This window comes from Macaca mulatta, chromosome 17, assembly GCF_049350105.2.
Source record: "Macaca mulatta isolate MMU2019108-1 chromosome 17, T2T-MMU8v2.0, whole genome shotgun sequence".
NCBI lineage: Eukaryota > Metazoa > Chordata > Mammalia > Primates > Cercopithecidae > Macaca > Macaca mulatta.
Window position 1 is genome coordinate 108,139,911 of NC_133422.1, and position 17,723 is coordinate 108,157,633.

The following is a 17,723-nucleotide window of genomic DNA, read 5'->3' on the forward strand; positions in this document are numbered from 1 at the left end:
CCAGGCTGGGCCCAATCCTCGCATCCTCACTGCTGCCGTGGCCTCAGGCTCTGTCCCCAGAACACGTCCCCGTTCTCGTAGGGAGAAACGGCTCGATATTTCCTAATCCAGATCTGAGCCAGCAGATCTGACAGCGAGGGGCAGGAGGTGGTGGGAAGCCCCGTCTACCTGGGGGAGCAGCACCCTAGCCCTGACGAGGCAACCAGAGGAGGAAGGGACGTGGACGGAAAAGCACCTTACTGATGCGGTCGGCTCTGCGTTTACTGGTTGTCTGGGGAAGCAGGTTTCCCTCACTTTACAGCAGCAGGTCTGAAAGACCCCTTCAGGGATCTTTGAAGGCAGAGCCACAAGCAGAGGGCTCTGGGTCACTGCGACCCCAGGCTGTGCCAGCAGCACCAAATCCTTCCTCCCCTCAGTTCTCCCCGTGAAAAGCAGACTCAGTCCCAGGGCCCAGCACGCTCCGGCGGGAGCCCAGGAACGCGGCCTTGCTCCTTACCTTTGCTTTTGTGGTAGGTAAATTCATGGTTGGTCAAGCGAAACCATCTCTTCTTAAAATTCTTCATCCCAAAGCGCTTCCGTCCTTGTGCCCTCTTGATCATGAGCCTGTGTGAAGAGCACGGGGCTGAGGTCCGGGCCTCAGCCACACCCCTGCACAGGCGCAAAGCCACATCCCCCAATGTTCTGCGTTCTGAGACCTGAGTCGGGCAGTGGATTTTCAGTATCTTATCATTTTACTCCGAGTGATGAGATTAAAATTGGAAGGCAATGCCTCTCCTTTGAAAAGTTGAGCGCTGACTGCTTTGAGTCACCAGTTGGTGATGGCACCAGGTTTCAGGAGATCTCCAACCCTCCCGCCTCCCACACTGAACTTTCAACAGCGGTGCCGCCGGAAACGCCAACACGTGATGCTCCCATGGAGGACCCAAGGCCGCGGGCTCTGGGTCAGGGGTTGGCATCAGGGTGGGCCACGGGCTTGGGGTCAGGGGTCAGGGTGGGCAGAGGGCTCGGGGCAGGGCGGGCAGCAGATGCCCACAAAACCCGCACCTGTGGTGTGCAGGAGTCACGCCCCGGTGCCTCTGCCAGACCAAACCTGCCCCCCTCAGGGCCAGCCCTGCTGTGGCAGAAGGCGCCACTGGGCCACGTCCTCAGGAGATGTGGGGAGCCAGAGACAGGACGGCCACCAAGGATGCAAGGCCTCAGCGAGGACGACCTTAGGCCTTGCCCCAGGCAGGGTCCTGGACCGTGAGGACAACCTTAGGCCTTGCCCCAGGCAAGGTCCTCCAACGCGAGGACGACCTTAGGCCTGGCCCCAGGCAGGGTCCTCCAACGCCCTCCTGGCAGCCCAGGGCCCTCTGAGGCTCGGCCTTCATCGCCGGACGGGGTCCCTGACCAGAACTGGTGGCCGAGCTGGAGGAGAAGGAAGTGGCCGGACAGAGTGGCTGGAGGACAGAGGTGGAAGCTGAGGAGGAGCAGCCAAGCTGGAGAGACAGGATGGGGAGGTGGGCGGGGGAGACGCACACTCAGAAATCGGAATGAGGGGCTTTGGGCAACTACACAGCCAGATGTGGCCAGAGAGCTGCGGACGCACACGGGAGGGTGTGGAAGCTCCTGGGAGCCACCGGGACAGCGCAGTTCACAAGCAGCGGATGCAGAATGCCGTTCGTTCCGGGGATTCGCAGGCAGGAAGTCAGCCCCGGAGGCTGTGGAGGACCAGCGGGACGCAGCCGGACGTGCAGGGCGGGGCCCACACAGACAGGTTGGGGGGACTGAGAGCTCCACGGGGTGCCGGCTTCCTTGAGGGCAAGAGGATGCCTCTGACAAGACTCTGGACCCCCCGGCAGTTAGATTTGAGTAGTAGTCTTGTTATAAATGTGTTTGGCTTTAGGATTTTTTTAAGAACCCCAACTTTCTGAGGGCCTTCAGTGGATGAGGCTGCATGTGAATTTTATATGCAGGTTTCCAGGTCGAGGCAGTGCCAGGTGGAGAGAAGCTGGTGGCTCCTCACTGCACAGCTCTGGTCTGGGCGCCTGGCTCTCCAGGAGTCAGTTTTCTAACCGGGACCATCGTGTGTGGGACGGGCAGGCAGGAGCCACGGCTGAGCCGGAAGCCTCAGGCTGAAAGCAACTCGGCCCCGCACAGCCACGGCCAACTCAACTCAGCAAACACAGGCCGCACTGCAGAGGCCCCGTCCCCGGTCCTGTGTCCCAGTGGGTGAGGACACACAGCCCCAAGAGACGACAGAGGTGTGGGAGCACAGAGTGAGCCCTCAGGAACCATGGTCATCACCACCTCCACACATGGACGAACATGGCCAGACACACCTGCCACCAAGGGCTGAGACAGCAGAACCGAGGCCTCAGGACGGCCCACGCTTGTACAACCAAGGGCGGCCCTGGGTTTGAGGACGTGACAGAGCTGCGGTGCCGGAGGAGAGGCTGATCCAGGAGACCGGAAACTCGAGGGTCCTGAGGACCTTGGCCTGAGTCTCAGGTGGTGCAGCTGCTGGAAGGAGCTGGTGGAGCCGCAGCTGCGTCCAGGGCACCTGGGAGGTGCTTGTCCTTGAACCTGTATCTACAGCAGCTTCTCAGCGTCAGGCACACAAGCCCTGAGTGTCCTGTGTTGCTTTAGGGATTATAGGATGAATATTTGTTGCTTTGAAAGTTGTGAATTTATGAAATGTAGAAAGTAAAAAGTTCCTCCTCAAAGTTTCTTGTTAAAGAATAAATCATATTAGAAATAATAGTTACTTTTAAAGCTAACTTCCTTCAAGTCTCCTTGCTTTGTGCTAATAACTCTTTGTTAACTAAGCTCTATCTTATGTAGCTGCTGGACATGCCCACAGGCTTGTAATACATTCTGTGTCCTTGTACGTTAACCAAGATATTTGTGTTAGACGTACTAATAGGCATGTCCCAGCTCACAGCCTATGCCCCTTCCTTATTTAAAAATATTATTATTTTTCTACCTATTTAAAAAATTTTTAAATCATTAGCCAGTCAGGTTGTAATTTAGATTGTGAGGTCTGGCTCCAGCCAATGGAGACAGGACACACAATAGGACCTCATGCGTAAGGAATCAATATTCCGGCATCTCTTTATTCTATGTGTGCCCTCGCCATTATTCCATCTGTGAGGGACACCCTTTCTGCAGAAAGTAAAAATTGCCTCGCTAAAAGAACGTTTTGTCTAAATGCTAATTTTTCCTTATGGCACCGAAGAACAAACATTTTGCATTTCTAACATGAAACGTGTGTATTACAAATGCTATTGGTTATTATATGATTAAGTTAAATGAAAGTGATTTTAAGAAAAATAGCAACGTAAGTAATGCTGCCACTGGGGTATGGTCCACCAGTGACCCAGGGATGTTCCAGGTTTGAGCAAATGGCTCTAACAGAGTATCCACAAAAATAGACAAATGGGACTTAATTAAACTAAACAGCTTCTGCACAGCAAAATAAATAACCAACAACGCAAACAGACAACCTGCAGAATGGGAAGATATTTGCAAACTACAGATCCAACAGGGGACCAATAGCCACAATTCAGAAGGAACTCAAAGAGCTTACCAATAAATAAAAAAATACATAACCCATTAAAAAGTGGCCAAAGGACGGGAATAGACATTTTTCAGAAGAAGACAAATGGCCAACAAGCATACGATATAAAGCCCAGCGTGGCTTATCACCCGAGGAATAAGAACCAGAGCCGCCTGACCCCTTCCTCACGCCAGGCAGAACAGAGCTTCCTGCAACCCCAGCTCATGCCAGGCAGAACGGAGCCTCCCGCAACCCCAGCTCACAGCAGACGGAGCCACCTGACCCCAGCTCATGTCAGGCAGAACAGAGCCACCTGCGGCCCCAGCTCACGTCAGGCAGAACGGAGCCGCCTGACCCCAGCTCACATCAGGCAGAACGGAGCCACTCGACCCCAGCTCACGCCGGGCAGAATGGCTGTGATCAAATAAAATGTGGAAGAATGACAGACGCTGTCAGGGCTGTGGAGGACGCGAGCGCCTGCACGCTGTGGGGAATGGAAATTAGTGCTTAAGGAAACCCACGGAGATTTCTCAAAGAGCTAAAAGCAGAGCCGCCATTCGATCTAGCAATCCCACACAAAGGAGGAGCAATTACCATAAAGACACGTGCACGCATACGTTTCCCACTGAACCACTCACAATAGCACAGACACGGAATCCACATGTCCACCAACGGGCGACAAAATGTGGCATAAATACACCACAACATGCTACTCCGCTGTCAAGAAGAAGGAAATCGTGTTTTCCAGCAACATGAATGGAGCTAGAGGTTGTTATCTTAAGGGAGATGACTCAGAAACGAAAAGCCAAATGCCCCTTGTTCTCACTGGTACGCGGGAGCTAAACACGGCAGGGCGGGGCGCTCTGGGACACGTACTGAGGCCTCGGAAGGGTGGGAGGTAAGAGTGGGAGAGGAACGAGAAATTACTCAGTGGGCGCAAAGTGTCTGTTCAGGTGACGGTTACACTCGAAGCCCCGTCCAATACAACTGCATTTGTGCCCCTAATGTGTGCAAACACATAAAAATACAGGAGCATGGGCCACACCAAGCAGAGCAAAGCCCCGACCGGGAGCGGGAGCGGGAGCCGGAGCCAGGCCACAGGACGGGGTTGGAGGAAATGGGCAGATGTGTCAACATCTATGTAAGGAAGCATGATGGGCTCTGACGCTCCAGGGTCCACTGGGTGGAGGTTGAGGGAGGACAGGCCTGTGCCAGAAACATGGGGTGGCCGTGGAGCACAGACAACCCCGTCCAAGGTCAGCAAGAAGGCGGTGGAGGGGTCCCAGGTTGAAGACGCAGGGGCCAGGCTCCCAGGGCCGTCCCCTCTGACCCTGGTTCTCCTGGAGGGAAGGCCGGCCCAAGTGTGGGTGTGGACGAGGCGGCCAGTGGTACAGAAATCGCAAGGCTGCTGGCCAGCAAGGGAGGAGGCTGTCCCCGACTAGGGAACCTTCTGGAATGTGCTGGGTGCTCAGGGGACTGGGGGCCCCCATCCCTTTCTCCCCTCCTGCCCTGCCGGACGCCGCCTTACCCTTCTTTAAGCAGGATGGGCTGCTCGACACTCTTGGGATCTCTTCTCCCCGAGGACGAAATCAGATCCAAGAACTAACACAGGAAGAAATCGGGTCACGGGGAGGAAGCCACACATCCGACGCGCACGGCTCTCATGACAACAGCGTCGGCGGCTGCTGCCTCCTTTCGGATGCCAGTGGAGACAGAACTTGGGGAAGTCCTTCCCTGAGGGCCGAGGGGCCTCTGCCCCCCACTGTGCCACCCCAGCCCCGGCTCTGCCCCCCACTGTGCCACCCCAGCCCCGGCTCTGCCCCCCACTGTGCCACCCCAGCCCCGGCTCTGCCCCCCACTGTGCCACCCCAGCCCCGGCTCTGCCCCCCACTGTGCCACCCCAGCCCCGGCTCTGCCCCCCACTGTGCCACCCCAGCCCTGGCTCTGCCCCCCACTGTGCCACCCCAGCCCTGGCTCTGCCCCCCACTGTGCCACCCCAGCCCCGGCTCTGCCAGGGAGATCTCAGGTGAGAAGCTCAGGCAACACCTGGGGATCAACCTGCATCTCCAGAGGCCGCCCGGGGGGACTCTAAGTGGGGAATCTGGGTCCCAGCAGCGAGGCCCACGGGTCCCTGACTGTGGGGAGGAGCAGAGCCCTGGGTCTGGACGTTCCCCCCACGCATGGCGTTCCTGACAGTGGGTAAGAGCAGAGCCCTGGGTCTGGATGTCCCCCATACACGGTGTTCCTGACACTGAGTCTGCGGCCCCAGGGCTCCACGACTGCAGCCTGGAATGAGTCCAGCCGCCACACACACTGAGGTGGGACGCGCCCTCGTCTGGAGGTCTCAGACACAGAACGAGATGGGCAAGGACCCCTTCTTGGCCCCAAAGGTGGTCACGCCAAAGAGTTTATTGACTGCCGGAGGAGGAGGTGTCCCAGGACTCGGGACAGGGCTATCTGGGCAGCGAACGCCCTTATTGTTTAAAATCGCTAATGGCCAAGTCTGTGTCATGTGGGTTCCATCTCAATTTTAAAAGAGCAGCTCTGTCTCCTGGGCACAGCACCGGCTGTCGGACGGGGAGTCGATACTTACGTTCTTCACCGCATCAGCGTATTTCTGCTCATTGAAGAATTCATAAAATGTAGCCATGTAGGACTCCTTAAAACTCGCCTAAAATGAAACAGGGATCACTTGGGAACAGCCTGAAGTACCTCGGCTCCCGGACCAAATCTGAAAAAACTAGAGGCAGGAACTGCTCAAGCCTAAATAACGATAACAGGAGAAGAACCCCGTGCTACCGGGGAAGTGAGAGCCTGCAGGGCTGTCCAGGGGACGAACTGCAGAAATCGCTCAGGCACCAACGAAGACCATCAGACCTGCCAGTGCCCGTGAGGTCTCCAAGCGCCCTTTGGCATCAGTGACTCTGTCCCGGCCCCGGGCCGCCCCTCACACCTGGGTCCCAGGCTCACAAAGAGGTCCGCTGGGGCCCAGAGGTGGCTGCCTGGAGACCTGCAGTCATGGGCCATGGTCCCGAAGCCACCACGCCCGTCTCTCGCCCGTGGGGCATAAGGGCGGCTCTGAGGCGGGAAGAGGCGGCAGAGAGCTCTGTCACATGGGGAAGTGGAGGCACCCCAGGGATTCAGGGGGCCCTTTGCAGTCACCATTCCTGAGGCTCGACCCCAAGTTCCCGTCGTTTCCACACTGAGGTCACTGCACGGTTCCCTGGCTGGGAAATGAGGTGGGGTTGGTGCAGACCTTGGAGGAGGCACAGGTGCCTGTTACGGAGTTTCCAGCCCACAGAGTGGGGCCTGGCTGGTGGGGAAGAGCGGTCGGCCACCTTGGCCTGCCTGCGGGTGCGGCTCGTCCTCCACTCACTCGGACTCAGAAAAGCCCAACGTTTGTCTCAAGGCGGCTGCTCCTCCAGTGGGGGCCCCTGCTCCCCAAAGCCCTCATTTCCACCCGGGCCTCACCAGGAACAGGGAACCTGGAGGCTGGGGCATCTGTGCACCGCGGCCCAGCCCTCTCCAGACGGAGCCCCAGGGGGCCCGAAGGCATCAACCTGCCCTGGCCAGGCCCCTGCAGAGACAGCCTCGGGCCCCACCATGAGTCCCCGGCACCCCTCGAATGTCAGCTCTAACCCCCTCAAACACACAAGGTGCTCTCGGGGAAACGGGGCAGACACTTGAGGGACCCTCAGCCCGGCGGCACCACATCCGGTCTGAAGGGAGGAGGATGGAGGACAGAGGTTCATATCCCCAGGGAGAGAGGGGCCCCGGGAGGAGGGGGGCGCGTGGGGAGGAGTGGGCTGCATGGGGAGGCAGTGGTTGGGTGGGGAGGAGGGGGCCGTGTGGGGAGGAGGGAGCTGCGTGGGGAGGAGGGGGCTGCGTGGGGAGGAGGGGGCTGCGTGGGGAGGAGGTTGTGGGGAGGAGGAGACCGCGTGGGGAGGAGGGGGACTGCGCGGGGAGGAGCGGGCCATGTGGGGAGGAGGGGGCTGCGTGGGGAGGAAGGGGGCTGCGTGAGGAGGGGGCTGCGTGGTGGGGGAAGGGGCCGTGTGGTGGGGGAGGGGGCCGCGTGGGGAGGAGGGGGCTGCGTGGGGAGGAGGGGGCTGCGTGGGGAGGAGGGGGCCGCGTGGTGGGGGACCACTGCGATGCCCAGGAGGCCCCAGGTCAGGCCACCTGCCCGGTCCGCTCGGCCGCGTCCCACACCTGACAGGTCAGAGGCTGCTCCTGCCACAGGGCCAGTGAGGAGCCACAGGCTCCCGAAAACAGTCACGGGTTCACTTTGGGAGGGGAGAGGTGGGCGGGACGGGGACGCTGGGGTCCTGGGCTTCAGGAGCGGATGTGGTGCCAGCTCTGATTCTCGATCTCTATCTAACTCTCAAATGTGGGAGGTTTTCATGTGTATTTACTGAAAAGAGAAAAGAATCAGTTGTCCCTAAAAAGAGAAAAAGAAGAACGGAGACTCACAGATTTGGACTTGGACAGGCTGCCGAGGGTTTGAATGGTCTTGGAGATCAATGTCAGCGTCCTGGACGTCTGGGGGTCCTGGGGAGGCGGGAGCGAGAAAGGTCTGTGTCAGCTTTACAGAAATACTGTGACTGTCTCAGGTCACCCAGGGGACGAAATACAGGAGTCACCTCCGAGCTGCTGTGACTTGTGCATGAGCTGCGGAGACACGGGTAGCGACGCAGACGGGACTGGAGGAGGCGGGTATCCCAGTCTCAGGACCTGCTGAGACCGTCCCGCAGGCAGCATCCGATGGCACCGTGGGGACCCACCCTCTTGGCCCAGCATGCAGGATGCGTCTCAAAGTCGAAAGCATCAGGCGGGGTCATGGCTCTGGGGCGCTGAGTCTCAGGATGCTGAGTCTCCTGGCCCTGCCTGGGGCTCATCTCAGCCTTCATGAGGTTTGAAAGTTCAACTTACAAGTGCTGAGGGCCAGGCTTGGTGGCTCACACCTGTAATCCCAGCACTTTGGGAGGCCGAGGCAGGTGGATCACTTGAGGTCAGGAGTTCGAGACCAGCCTGGCCAACATGGTAAAACCCCATCTCTACTAAAAATACAAAATTAGCTGGGCATGGTGACACACGCCTGTAATCCAAGCTACTAGGGAGGCTGAGGCACGAGAATTGCTTGACCCCAGGAGGCAGAGGTTGCAGTGAGCTGAGATGGTGCCACTGCACTCCAGCCTGAGTGACAGAGCAAGACTCCGTCTCAAAAAAAAAAAGAAGTGCTGGGGAATGGGCCATTCCTCACATCCCCTCGCCCTGGCCATCTCCTTCCAGCTCTGCCACCTGCACATGCAACACGGTCACCCCAGATCCCTGCACCCTGAGAGCTGCGGCCCCAGCAACCACATTGGGGCCTGGAGCAAATCACTGCTGAATAGGGATCTGTTGACTCAATACACGGATGATACGCCGATCATCAATACTCCATATGCGATGGGCAGGGGAGGAAAGCACGGCAGTGACCAGCAGCTAAACCCTGGTCAAACCGTCCACTGCTTTTGTGATGTTGTCTCAATTCCCCCAGAACATACACAGCTTAAATAGGTCGGTGAACCAGCTGCAACGAGGACGTTCTGGGACCTGGTGCATCCACCAGCACTCCCCACGCACCGTCCACACACTCCCCACAGTCCACACGTACTCCACACACCCCACACACTCCCCACACCTTTCACACGTACTCCACACACTCCACACACACAGCACACGTACTCCGCATTCCCCACGCCTTCAACACTCCCCACACCCCACACGTACTCCACACACTCCACACACACGGCACACGTACTCCGCATTCCCCACGCCTTCAACACTCCCCACAGTCCACACGTACTCCACACACCCCACACACTCCCCACACCCCACACGTACTCCACACACTCCACACACACGGCACACGTACTCTGCATTCCCCACGCCTTCCACACTCCCCACACCCCACACGTACTCCACACGTACTCCACACACTCCACACACACGGCACACGTACTCCGCATTCCCCACGCCTTCAACACTCCCCACACCCCACAAGTACTCCACACTCCCCACAAACTCTCCACACATACTCCACACTCCCCACACCCCACATGTACTCCACACTCCCCACGCACTCCCCACGCCTTCCACACGTACTCCACACACTCCACACACACGGCACACGTACTCCCCATTCCCCACGCCTTCCACACTCCCCACAGCCCACACGTACTTCACACACTCCACACACACGGCACACGTACTCCGCATTCCCCACGCCTTCAACACTCCCCACACTCCCCACGCACTCCCCACACCTTCCACACGTACTCCACACACTCCACACACACGGCACACATACTCCCCATTCCCCACGCCTTCAACACTCCCCACAGTCCACACGTACTCCACACACCCCACACACTCCCCACACCCCACACGTACTCCACACACTCCACACACACGGCACACATACTCCCCATTCCCCACGCCTTCAACACTCCCCACAGTCCACACGTACTCCACACACCCCACACACTCCCCACACCCCACACGTACTCCACACACTCCACACACACGGCACACGTACTCCGCATTCCCCACGCCTTCAACACTCCCCACAGTCCACACGTACTCCACACACCCCACACACTCCTCACACCTTTCACACGTACTCCACACACTCCACACACACGGCACACGTACTCTGCATTCCCCACGCCTTCCACACTCCCCACACCCCACACGTACTCCACACTCCCCACGCACTCCCCACGCCTTCCACACGTACTCCACACACACGGCACACGTACTCCCCATTCCCCACGCCTTCCACACTCCCCACACCCCACACGTACTCCACACACTCCACACACACTCCACACTCCCCACGCACTCCACACTCCACAGGGTCGGCCCCCACAGCCACACAGATGCCCTGACCCAGGCTGCAGTCCCAGGACGGCTCAGAAAGCCTCGGTCCCTCAGCCAGTCACTCACCGTGTGGTGCGGCGTGAGCTGGAAGAGGTTGGGGGAGAGAATGGCAGGCGCAAAGAACCTCAGGAAGATGAAGCTGCTCACTGCGGTGTACCTGACGTCCGGGTCACCTGCGGGAGACAACGGCGGGGTGGCCCTTTCCCTCTGGCACAGTGGCCCCCAAGGGTCCGCGGGGAAGTCCTGCCACAGTCCTGGATCTCTCTCCACCTGTGTCTCTCTCCCTCTCTCTCTCTCTCCCTCTCTCTCTCTCTCTCCATCTCTCTCTCTGTCTCTTTTTCTCTGTCTCTATCTCTCTCCCTGTCTGTCTCTTTCTTTCTCTCTCTCTCTCCCTCTCTCCATCTCTCTTTCTCTGTCTCTCTTTCTCTATCTCTCTCTGTCTTTCTCTGTCTCTGTCCGTCTCTCATCATCACCATACAGCGCAGCACCTTTGGTGCCTGTCACAGACTCATTCCATGGTGGTCTGTGCTCATCTGGGTGAGAGGATGTGTTTTATCTCTTCACTTCCACCTTGTTCAAAGTGGGTCTGGGGCTGGGAAGTGCTTGGGAACTGCCTCCCTGAGACCCCTGGGCCCCTGGGCCAGGGCTGTCTGATGTCCTGAGAAACGGGTGGGGACAGCGTTTGACTTCTGGGGACACAGAAGCGTGGATGGCTCTGCAGGGCCATGGCCACCCTGGGGGTGTCTGCAGCCATCCTGAGGCCACAGGACACGCAAGGAAGGGAGAAGCCAGGCAGCGGGGCCCTCGCCGAGCCTCTCAGCAGCCCCAGAGCCTGAGTCCCGGCGGGGCCTCGAGCATCGCAGGAGACAGGCAGGTGCAGGCGCCTCCTCGAGGGTCGGCAAGGTTGAGAAGCTTGGGGCCAGATGCCCAGGTCCCTGGGGGATCTCTAGCTTGGGGGTTTGAAGAAGGGGCAGCTCCCCCAGGGGTCCTGACTCCTCGAAGACACGGGCAGGCAGAACCCCCAACACCACTCTGGGCCCTGCCCCAACAAAAAGAAACCACTGGGAAAACCCGGGGGGCCACATCAGGAAAATTCACCTGACAAAGCCCGGCCGGCCTTCCCGGCCCCCCGAGAGACCACTGCGGTCATGAACTCCAGGGCTGGGGACCCCCGAGACCACTGCGGTCATGAACTCCAGGGATGGGGGCCCCCCAAGAGACCACTGTGGTCATGAACTCCAGGGCTGGGGACCCCCGAGACCACTGCGGTCATGAACTCCAGGGATGGGGGCCTCCCGAGAGACCACTGCGGTCATGAACTCCAGGGATGGGGGCCCCCCGAGAGACCACTGCGGTCATGAACTCCAGGGATGGGGACCCCCCGAGACCACAGAGATTGGGAACTCCAGGGCTGGGGGCCCCCCGAGACGACTGCGGTCGGGAACTCCAGGGCTGGGGCCCCCCGAGACCACTGCGGTCATGAACTTCAGGGCTGGGGTCCCCCAAGACCACTGCAGACGGAAACTCCAGGGCTGGGGCTCCCCGAGACCACTGCGGTTGTGAAACTGGGGAACACTGGCCCAGGCACAAAACCCTGGAAAAATCCAGCCTCTGAACTGGGGCTCATGCCCCCACAATTCTAGTCCAGCGAGGGCTGCTGGGGGTTCTGCCTGGGTGGGAGTCACCCTGCACGGGGCTGTGGCCATTTCTCAGCAACACGAGGGTGTCCGGGGCACTCACCCTGGAAGCGCTTGGCCGCTGCCTCCCGGAGCGAGAAGAATATGTCGCACATGACGGTCGGGCAGCTCACCCCGGACTCAGTGATGGCGTGGAAGACGCGGTCCACGTACTGCCGTAGGTTCTCCTGCAACGGGATACGGCACTGGGACCCACTGTCGAGGCTGCCCGCAGGCGCGTGTAGCACCAGGACACACCCAGGGAGGGGCACATGGGGAGGGGCACGTGGGGAGGGGCTGAGGGCGGGCGCAGGGCAGCCACAGAAGCAAGACACGTGTGAACAGCCACCCCCTGGAAATCTGTGCTGGGAGCTGTGGCGATTCACGTGTGAAAATCACTACACCCTGTTCGGGGCGCCACGTCCGCTCCCCTTGTTTACTGAGTGGGGAACAGACACTCACTAGAACGTGCTTGCCCGAGGCAAGAGCTCTGTCCGGTCATTTACATACAGAGATGACCAAACAACACAGTCTGCAACACGTATCATGTGAAGTGACTAAAATGTTGGGGCAAGTTCAACATCAGGGAGTTTTGTTTTAAAATGCGGGACACAGCTCTGGGGACAGCCTGGGGAGGCGGGGAGGCCATCCTGTCCCAGGAAAAGGCGGGGGCAGGAGCCATCGCCCCAGGGGAGGCAGAGCTGGGTGTGCAGGGCAGACCCTCCAGGGGAGGCAGAGCTGGATGTGCAGACCAGATCCCCAAGGGGAGGCAGAGCTGGGTGTGCAGACCAGATCCCCAAGGGGAGGCAGAGCTGGCCGGGACACCCCAGGGGAAGTAGAGCTGGGCACACAGGTCAGGCCAAAGGTGGTGGCCTCCCAGCAGTGCAGCCAGCATACTGTAGCCAGGCGAGGCAGGTATCCCTACGCCCGGTCCTGCGCCCACCCCAACCAGGGTCATGGGGTGAGTCAGAGCTTCCAGGCAGCCACCGGCTGAAAGACCCCAAGCAGGTGACTGGCCCTGGTTGCGTTCATGAACAAAACCTACCATGTTGTTTTCAAGGTTTTCTCCATCTTTCAGCTTCACAGGGTCTATTTCACAGGGTTTGTGGCTCTGGCATATCTGGGAAGAGGTTTAAGACGAGGTTCTGTGAGTGGGTTCCGGGGGCACAGGCAGGGAGGGAGGAGGGGGGCTCAGGCCTGGCTGAGATGCAGACCCTGAGCCTCATCCACAAAATGCCGCAACAGCTCCCCGAACACGGCCACTGGCATGGAGGGGCACAGAGGGGCACAGTGAGGCACGGTGAGGCACGGAGGGGCATGGTGATGCCGGACTGCAGGTCCACCGTGGGGTGGTGTCGCCCCGAGCCTTGGCTGAAAGGGGGCCACTCTAGGCCTGTTAGGCTGCCGAGGGACAAGTGAGAGGTCAGGTGCAAACACCAGGCACGGGGCCCAGTCCATGGCCACAATCAGATAAGCCGGGCTTTGCGATGTGCTGATGAGCACCAGCTACACAGACCAGGCCTCGCAGGCCTTTAATAATATTTTCACTTCAAAATGCTGCCGTGATTTTGCCACAGAGCAAACCAGAATGCTGCGTTAAATGTTCTCACGTTTGCAAAGAGCCCGTTTACAAAGCTGCTCGTAAACAGGGGGCACAACCTGGTGGCATCAGAGGGTGGGGTGAGGACTGCACGTGCGGGCATCAGAGGGTGGGGTGAGGACTCGGCGTGCGGGCATCAGAGGGTGGGGTGAGGACTCGGCGTGCGGGCATCAGAGGGTGGGGTGAGGACTCGGCGTGCGGGCATCAGAGGGTGGGGTGAGGACTCGGCATGCCGGCATCAGAGGGTGGGGTGAGGCCTTGGCATGCGGGCATCAGACGGTCAGGTGAGGACTGGGTGTGCAGCTCAAACGTGCCATGCTGCCAGGGCCCAGACACAGGGGACCGCAGGACGTGTGGAGAAAGGTCTCCCTGGGAAGAGCCAGGTTTTTCTTGCGAATGGTGGGTTTTCTTATGTATAGTTTTGATTCGGGAGAATCTGGAAGGTTCTGGAGTACACAGGGAACCTCCTCTCGATAAGAGCGAATGAATCAGCATCCCTGCAGCAAGGCTGGAGGAGCGGACGTTCAAGCCCAGCTCGTGGTCTGGCTGGATCCCTGTGCAGTGCCCTGTCGGGGGAAGTCCTCCCCGTGTCCCGCGATGCTGAGGACTCCAGCCCCGTGCTCACCTCCTCGATGGCGGGCTTCAGGGTGACGTGCAAGTAATGCATCCCCGCCAGCTTCATGGTCTCGTCGATGCACTTGGACGCCAGCGAGTTTCCTCGGAAGATGGTGTTGGGGTCCCTGGGAAATGGCGATGGGGACAGTGTTTGTCTCCTGGGGATGCGGAAGAGCAAGTCGGAGCAGAGCCTGGCCCCGAGCACCTGCCTGTGGGCCGTGAGATCAGCGCACGCCCATCCGTCGGCTTCCTGATGTTTTACAAGGAGCACAACTAGGCCAGGAGCTCGAGGCCCTGCCCATGGAACCGTTCTGTGTCAACAATGCCAGAGGGAACCACTCGGCTGCCCGCGTGGCCACCAGCTCAGGAGGAGCCTGGCTGGCCTTTGCTCCCGTCCTCTCGCCCTCTGCGGCCTGTGCCTGCACAGAGAATTGAGCACCAGACCCTGGCAGGATCCGAGGGCCAGCAGAGAAGCAAACCCCTCCTGCCAGCTACGGTGGCCACAGGCGCAGCCGGATGTTTCTAGAATAAGGCGTCTGGAAACAGCGCTCAGCAGGTCCTGAGGGAAGCCGTGCCCCATTTTCATGGGCTCCCAAAGTGCCCCAGTGAGGGGACCTGAGCTGTCCTCGAGCCCTGGGAGCCGTTTTCCCTCCCCACTCACTCACTATACCCGGGATTTCAAAGGCAAATGGGGCTTTCAAAGAAAAAAAGAGAATCATTAACTGGGTCTGTGAAAAAACCCCGAATCCACACGGTTTCTGGGGACACTTGAATTCCCTCAAGCCCTGCGCCAGGACGTGCTTCCCAGTGACGACCTCGCCATCCCTGCAGCAGGTCCAAGCCGCTCACCCCCGGGGCGGGGCGGGGCGGGCACTCACTGGGTCCGCTTCACCTCCGCGCTGGCGATGGCACTGATGAAGGGCACCACCCTGCCGTAGTGTAGCAAGAGTCGCACCAGCGGGACGGCTGCCTCCTGCTTCTCCCGGCAAACCTCGCCCAGGATGTGGGCCGCAGATGCTGACACGGGCTGTGGGGAGGGGCGAGGTCAGTGCCGGGGCCCAGGGTGTGGGACCCTCAGAGGCCTGTCCCCACCCTGGCTGGGGTCTCACTTCCAGCCACAATAGATATGGCTCTTTGCTGAGACAGAAACACATATATTCACAAAAGCACCAAAACTTCCCATTTGCTGCTGCTTGGCTGGGCCCTTGGAGGGGCGTCTGCACCTCCTCCTAGCAACCCCCAAATGCGGCCAGCTCTACAGCTCCTGAGTCAGCAGAGGGACCCTGATGATGGGGATCCCCCTCAGACAACCCCGCGAGGCCTCAGCATCACCAGGCTCCCACGGCTCTACCTGCAGACAGACCAGTGCCCCCAGCAAAGGGGTCCAGGCATCTGGGCGGGAAACAGGCCGGGCTGGGAGGCATGGGAAAGGCCCCTCAGGGACGAGGTGCCCTCTGGGGTGGGGCAACGCGTGGGGCGGGGCCCCAGGCAGGTGGCACCTCCTGCCCACACCCACAGGCCACGGCGTGGACAAGCACCTCCACATCCGCAGACTTCAACAGCAGGTCCCGCAGAGGGCTGTAATAGTCAGAAGAAAACACGTGGTCTTCCGTGTATACCACGTTCAGCCGCAGGGAGCCCAGGTCGTCTGGCTTTAGGTTCTTGCTACCGTTGTCCCGGGGCTGCAGAAAGTACCTGGGCGGGAGGGACACACGGAGGGAGGCGTGAGGCTGAACCCGCCAAGGAGCAGCTCTCAGGGCAGCCCAGCTGCCTGCTTGAGGCTGACTGGTCAGGAGGGTGATCCCGCAGGACCCCCCCGAGTGCAGCCCCTGGGATTCCCCACAGAAGACCCCCAGCACGGCTGGTCACTGGGGATCCCCAGGAAGCAAGTGTTGGACCCAAAGACGCAGGAGTCAACGGGGGAAACGCGGAGGGGGATGGGGGGTGCAACATGGGGGGAACGGGTTTCCGGGAACCCGCGCAGAAGTGGTCAGTGATTCGCCGTGAAGACCTATGGCCGGCAATGTCAGCAGCAGATGGAAATGAAAATTATTTCAACCACAGCGTGCCGTGGCTCCTGCTGCCACAGGTGGGGGCCTTGGGCTGGTGAGCCTGGCAGGCCACCTCGGCACCTGGTCATTGTGGGCGATGTTTCCTGCCCGGCCACTCTTCCATCTTTGGTTCTACCCCATGCAGTCACCCAGGAGCCCTCTCTGCTCTGATTTGTGGGCCAGGCAGTCTCAGCTCTCAGGTGGGTGGAGCCCGTGTCCCAGGCACGAGCCCCCGTCAGGCGGGTGGAGCCCGTGTCTGAGGCACAAGCCCCCGTCACGTCGGGGGAGCCCGTGTCTCACGCAGGAGCCCCCGTCAGGTGGGTGGAGCCCGTGTCCGAGGCACGAGCCCCCGTCAGGTGGGTGGAGCCTGTGCCTGAGGTATTAGCCCCCATCAGGTGGGTGGAGCCCGTGTCTGAGGCACGAGGCCCCGTCAGGTGGGTGGAGCCCGTGTCTGAGGTATGAGCCCCCGTCAGGTGGGTGGAGCCCGTGTCTGAGGCACGAGGCCCCGTCAGGTGGGTGGAGCCCATGTCTGAGGTATTACCCCCGTCAGGTGGGTGGAGCCCGTGTCCGAGGCACGAGGCCCCGTCAGGTGGGTGGAGCCCGTGTCTGAGGCGCGAGGCCCCGTCAGGTGGGTGGAGCCCGTGTCTGAGGCGCGAGCCCCCGTCAGGTGGGTGGAGCCCGTGTCTGAGGCGCGAGCCCCCGTCAGGTGGGTGGAGCCCGTGTCTGAGGTATTAGCCCCCGTCAGGTGGGTGGAGCCCGTGTCTGAGGTATTAGCCCCCATCAGGTGGGTGGAGCCCGTGTCTGAGGCACGAGGCCCCGTCAGGTGGGTGGAGCCTGTGTCTGAGGTATTAGCCCCCGTCAGGTGGGTGGAGCCCGTGTCTGAGGTATTAGCCCCCGTCAGGTGGGTGGAGCCCGTGTCTGAGGCGCGAAGCCCCGTCAGGTGGGTGGAGCCCGTGTCTGAGGTATGAGCCCCCGTCAGGTGGGTGGAGCCCGTGTCCGAGGCATGAGCCCCCGTCAGGTGGGTGGAGCCCGTGTCCGAGGCATGAGCCCCCTGGGGTTCTCTGGGGTCTGTGGTGGCTGCCTTGGCTACCCGGGCCAGGGGTTCGCTCAGCGTAGGAGGAAGCCTAACTCAGCTCAGGGGGCCTGTGCCCGTGCCGTCTTCATAGAATCAAAAGACACGTGCGTTTCAGTTTCTGGGATGGAAACCTGCCCTCACACACACGGCAGAGGGACACATGGGGCGTTAGGCCGCGGCACACAGTCCACGCCTGGCAGTGCACGCCTCCCGCAACTCCGGGCCCTCTCAGGAGCTGCCTGTCGCT

General features: G+C 60.2%; 1 protein-coding gene across 4 annotated transcripts in view; it reads right to left on the reverse strand.

The window, feature by feature from the left end:
• Nucleotides 1-17,723, reverse strand: part of RASA3 (RAS p21 protein activator 3) — a 133,550-nt gene that overhangs the window by 16,862 nt on the left and 98,965 nt on the right. For all 4 annotated transcript variants that reach the window (XM_015121528.3, XM_077974113.1, XM_015121529.3 and 1 more), the window contains exons 10-19: nt 15,889-16,045; nt 15,229-15,377; nt 14,361-14,475; nt 13,181-13,255; nt 12,200-12,323; nt 10,526-10,632; nt 8,006-8,083; nt 6,132-6,209; nt 5,067-5,140; nt 497-603 (exon numbers count right to left, since the gene is read on the reverse strand). In XM_015121528.3, the coding sequence (XP_014977014.2) occupies nt 497-603; nt 5,067-5,140; nt 6,132-6,209; nt 8,006-8,083; nt 10,526-10,632; nt 12,200-12,323; nt 13,181-13,255; nt 14,361-14,475; nt 15,229-15,377; nt 15,889-16,045 (1,064 nt within the window). The remainder of the gene's footprint in view (nt 1-496; nt 604-5,066; nt 5,141-6,131; nt 6,210-8,005; nt 8,084-10,525; nt 10,633-12,199; nt 12,324-13,180; nt 13,256-14,360; nt 14,476-15,228; nt 15,378-15,888; nt 16,046-17,723) is intronic.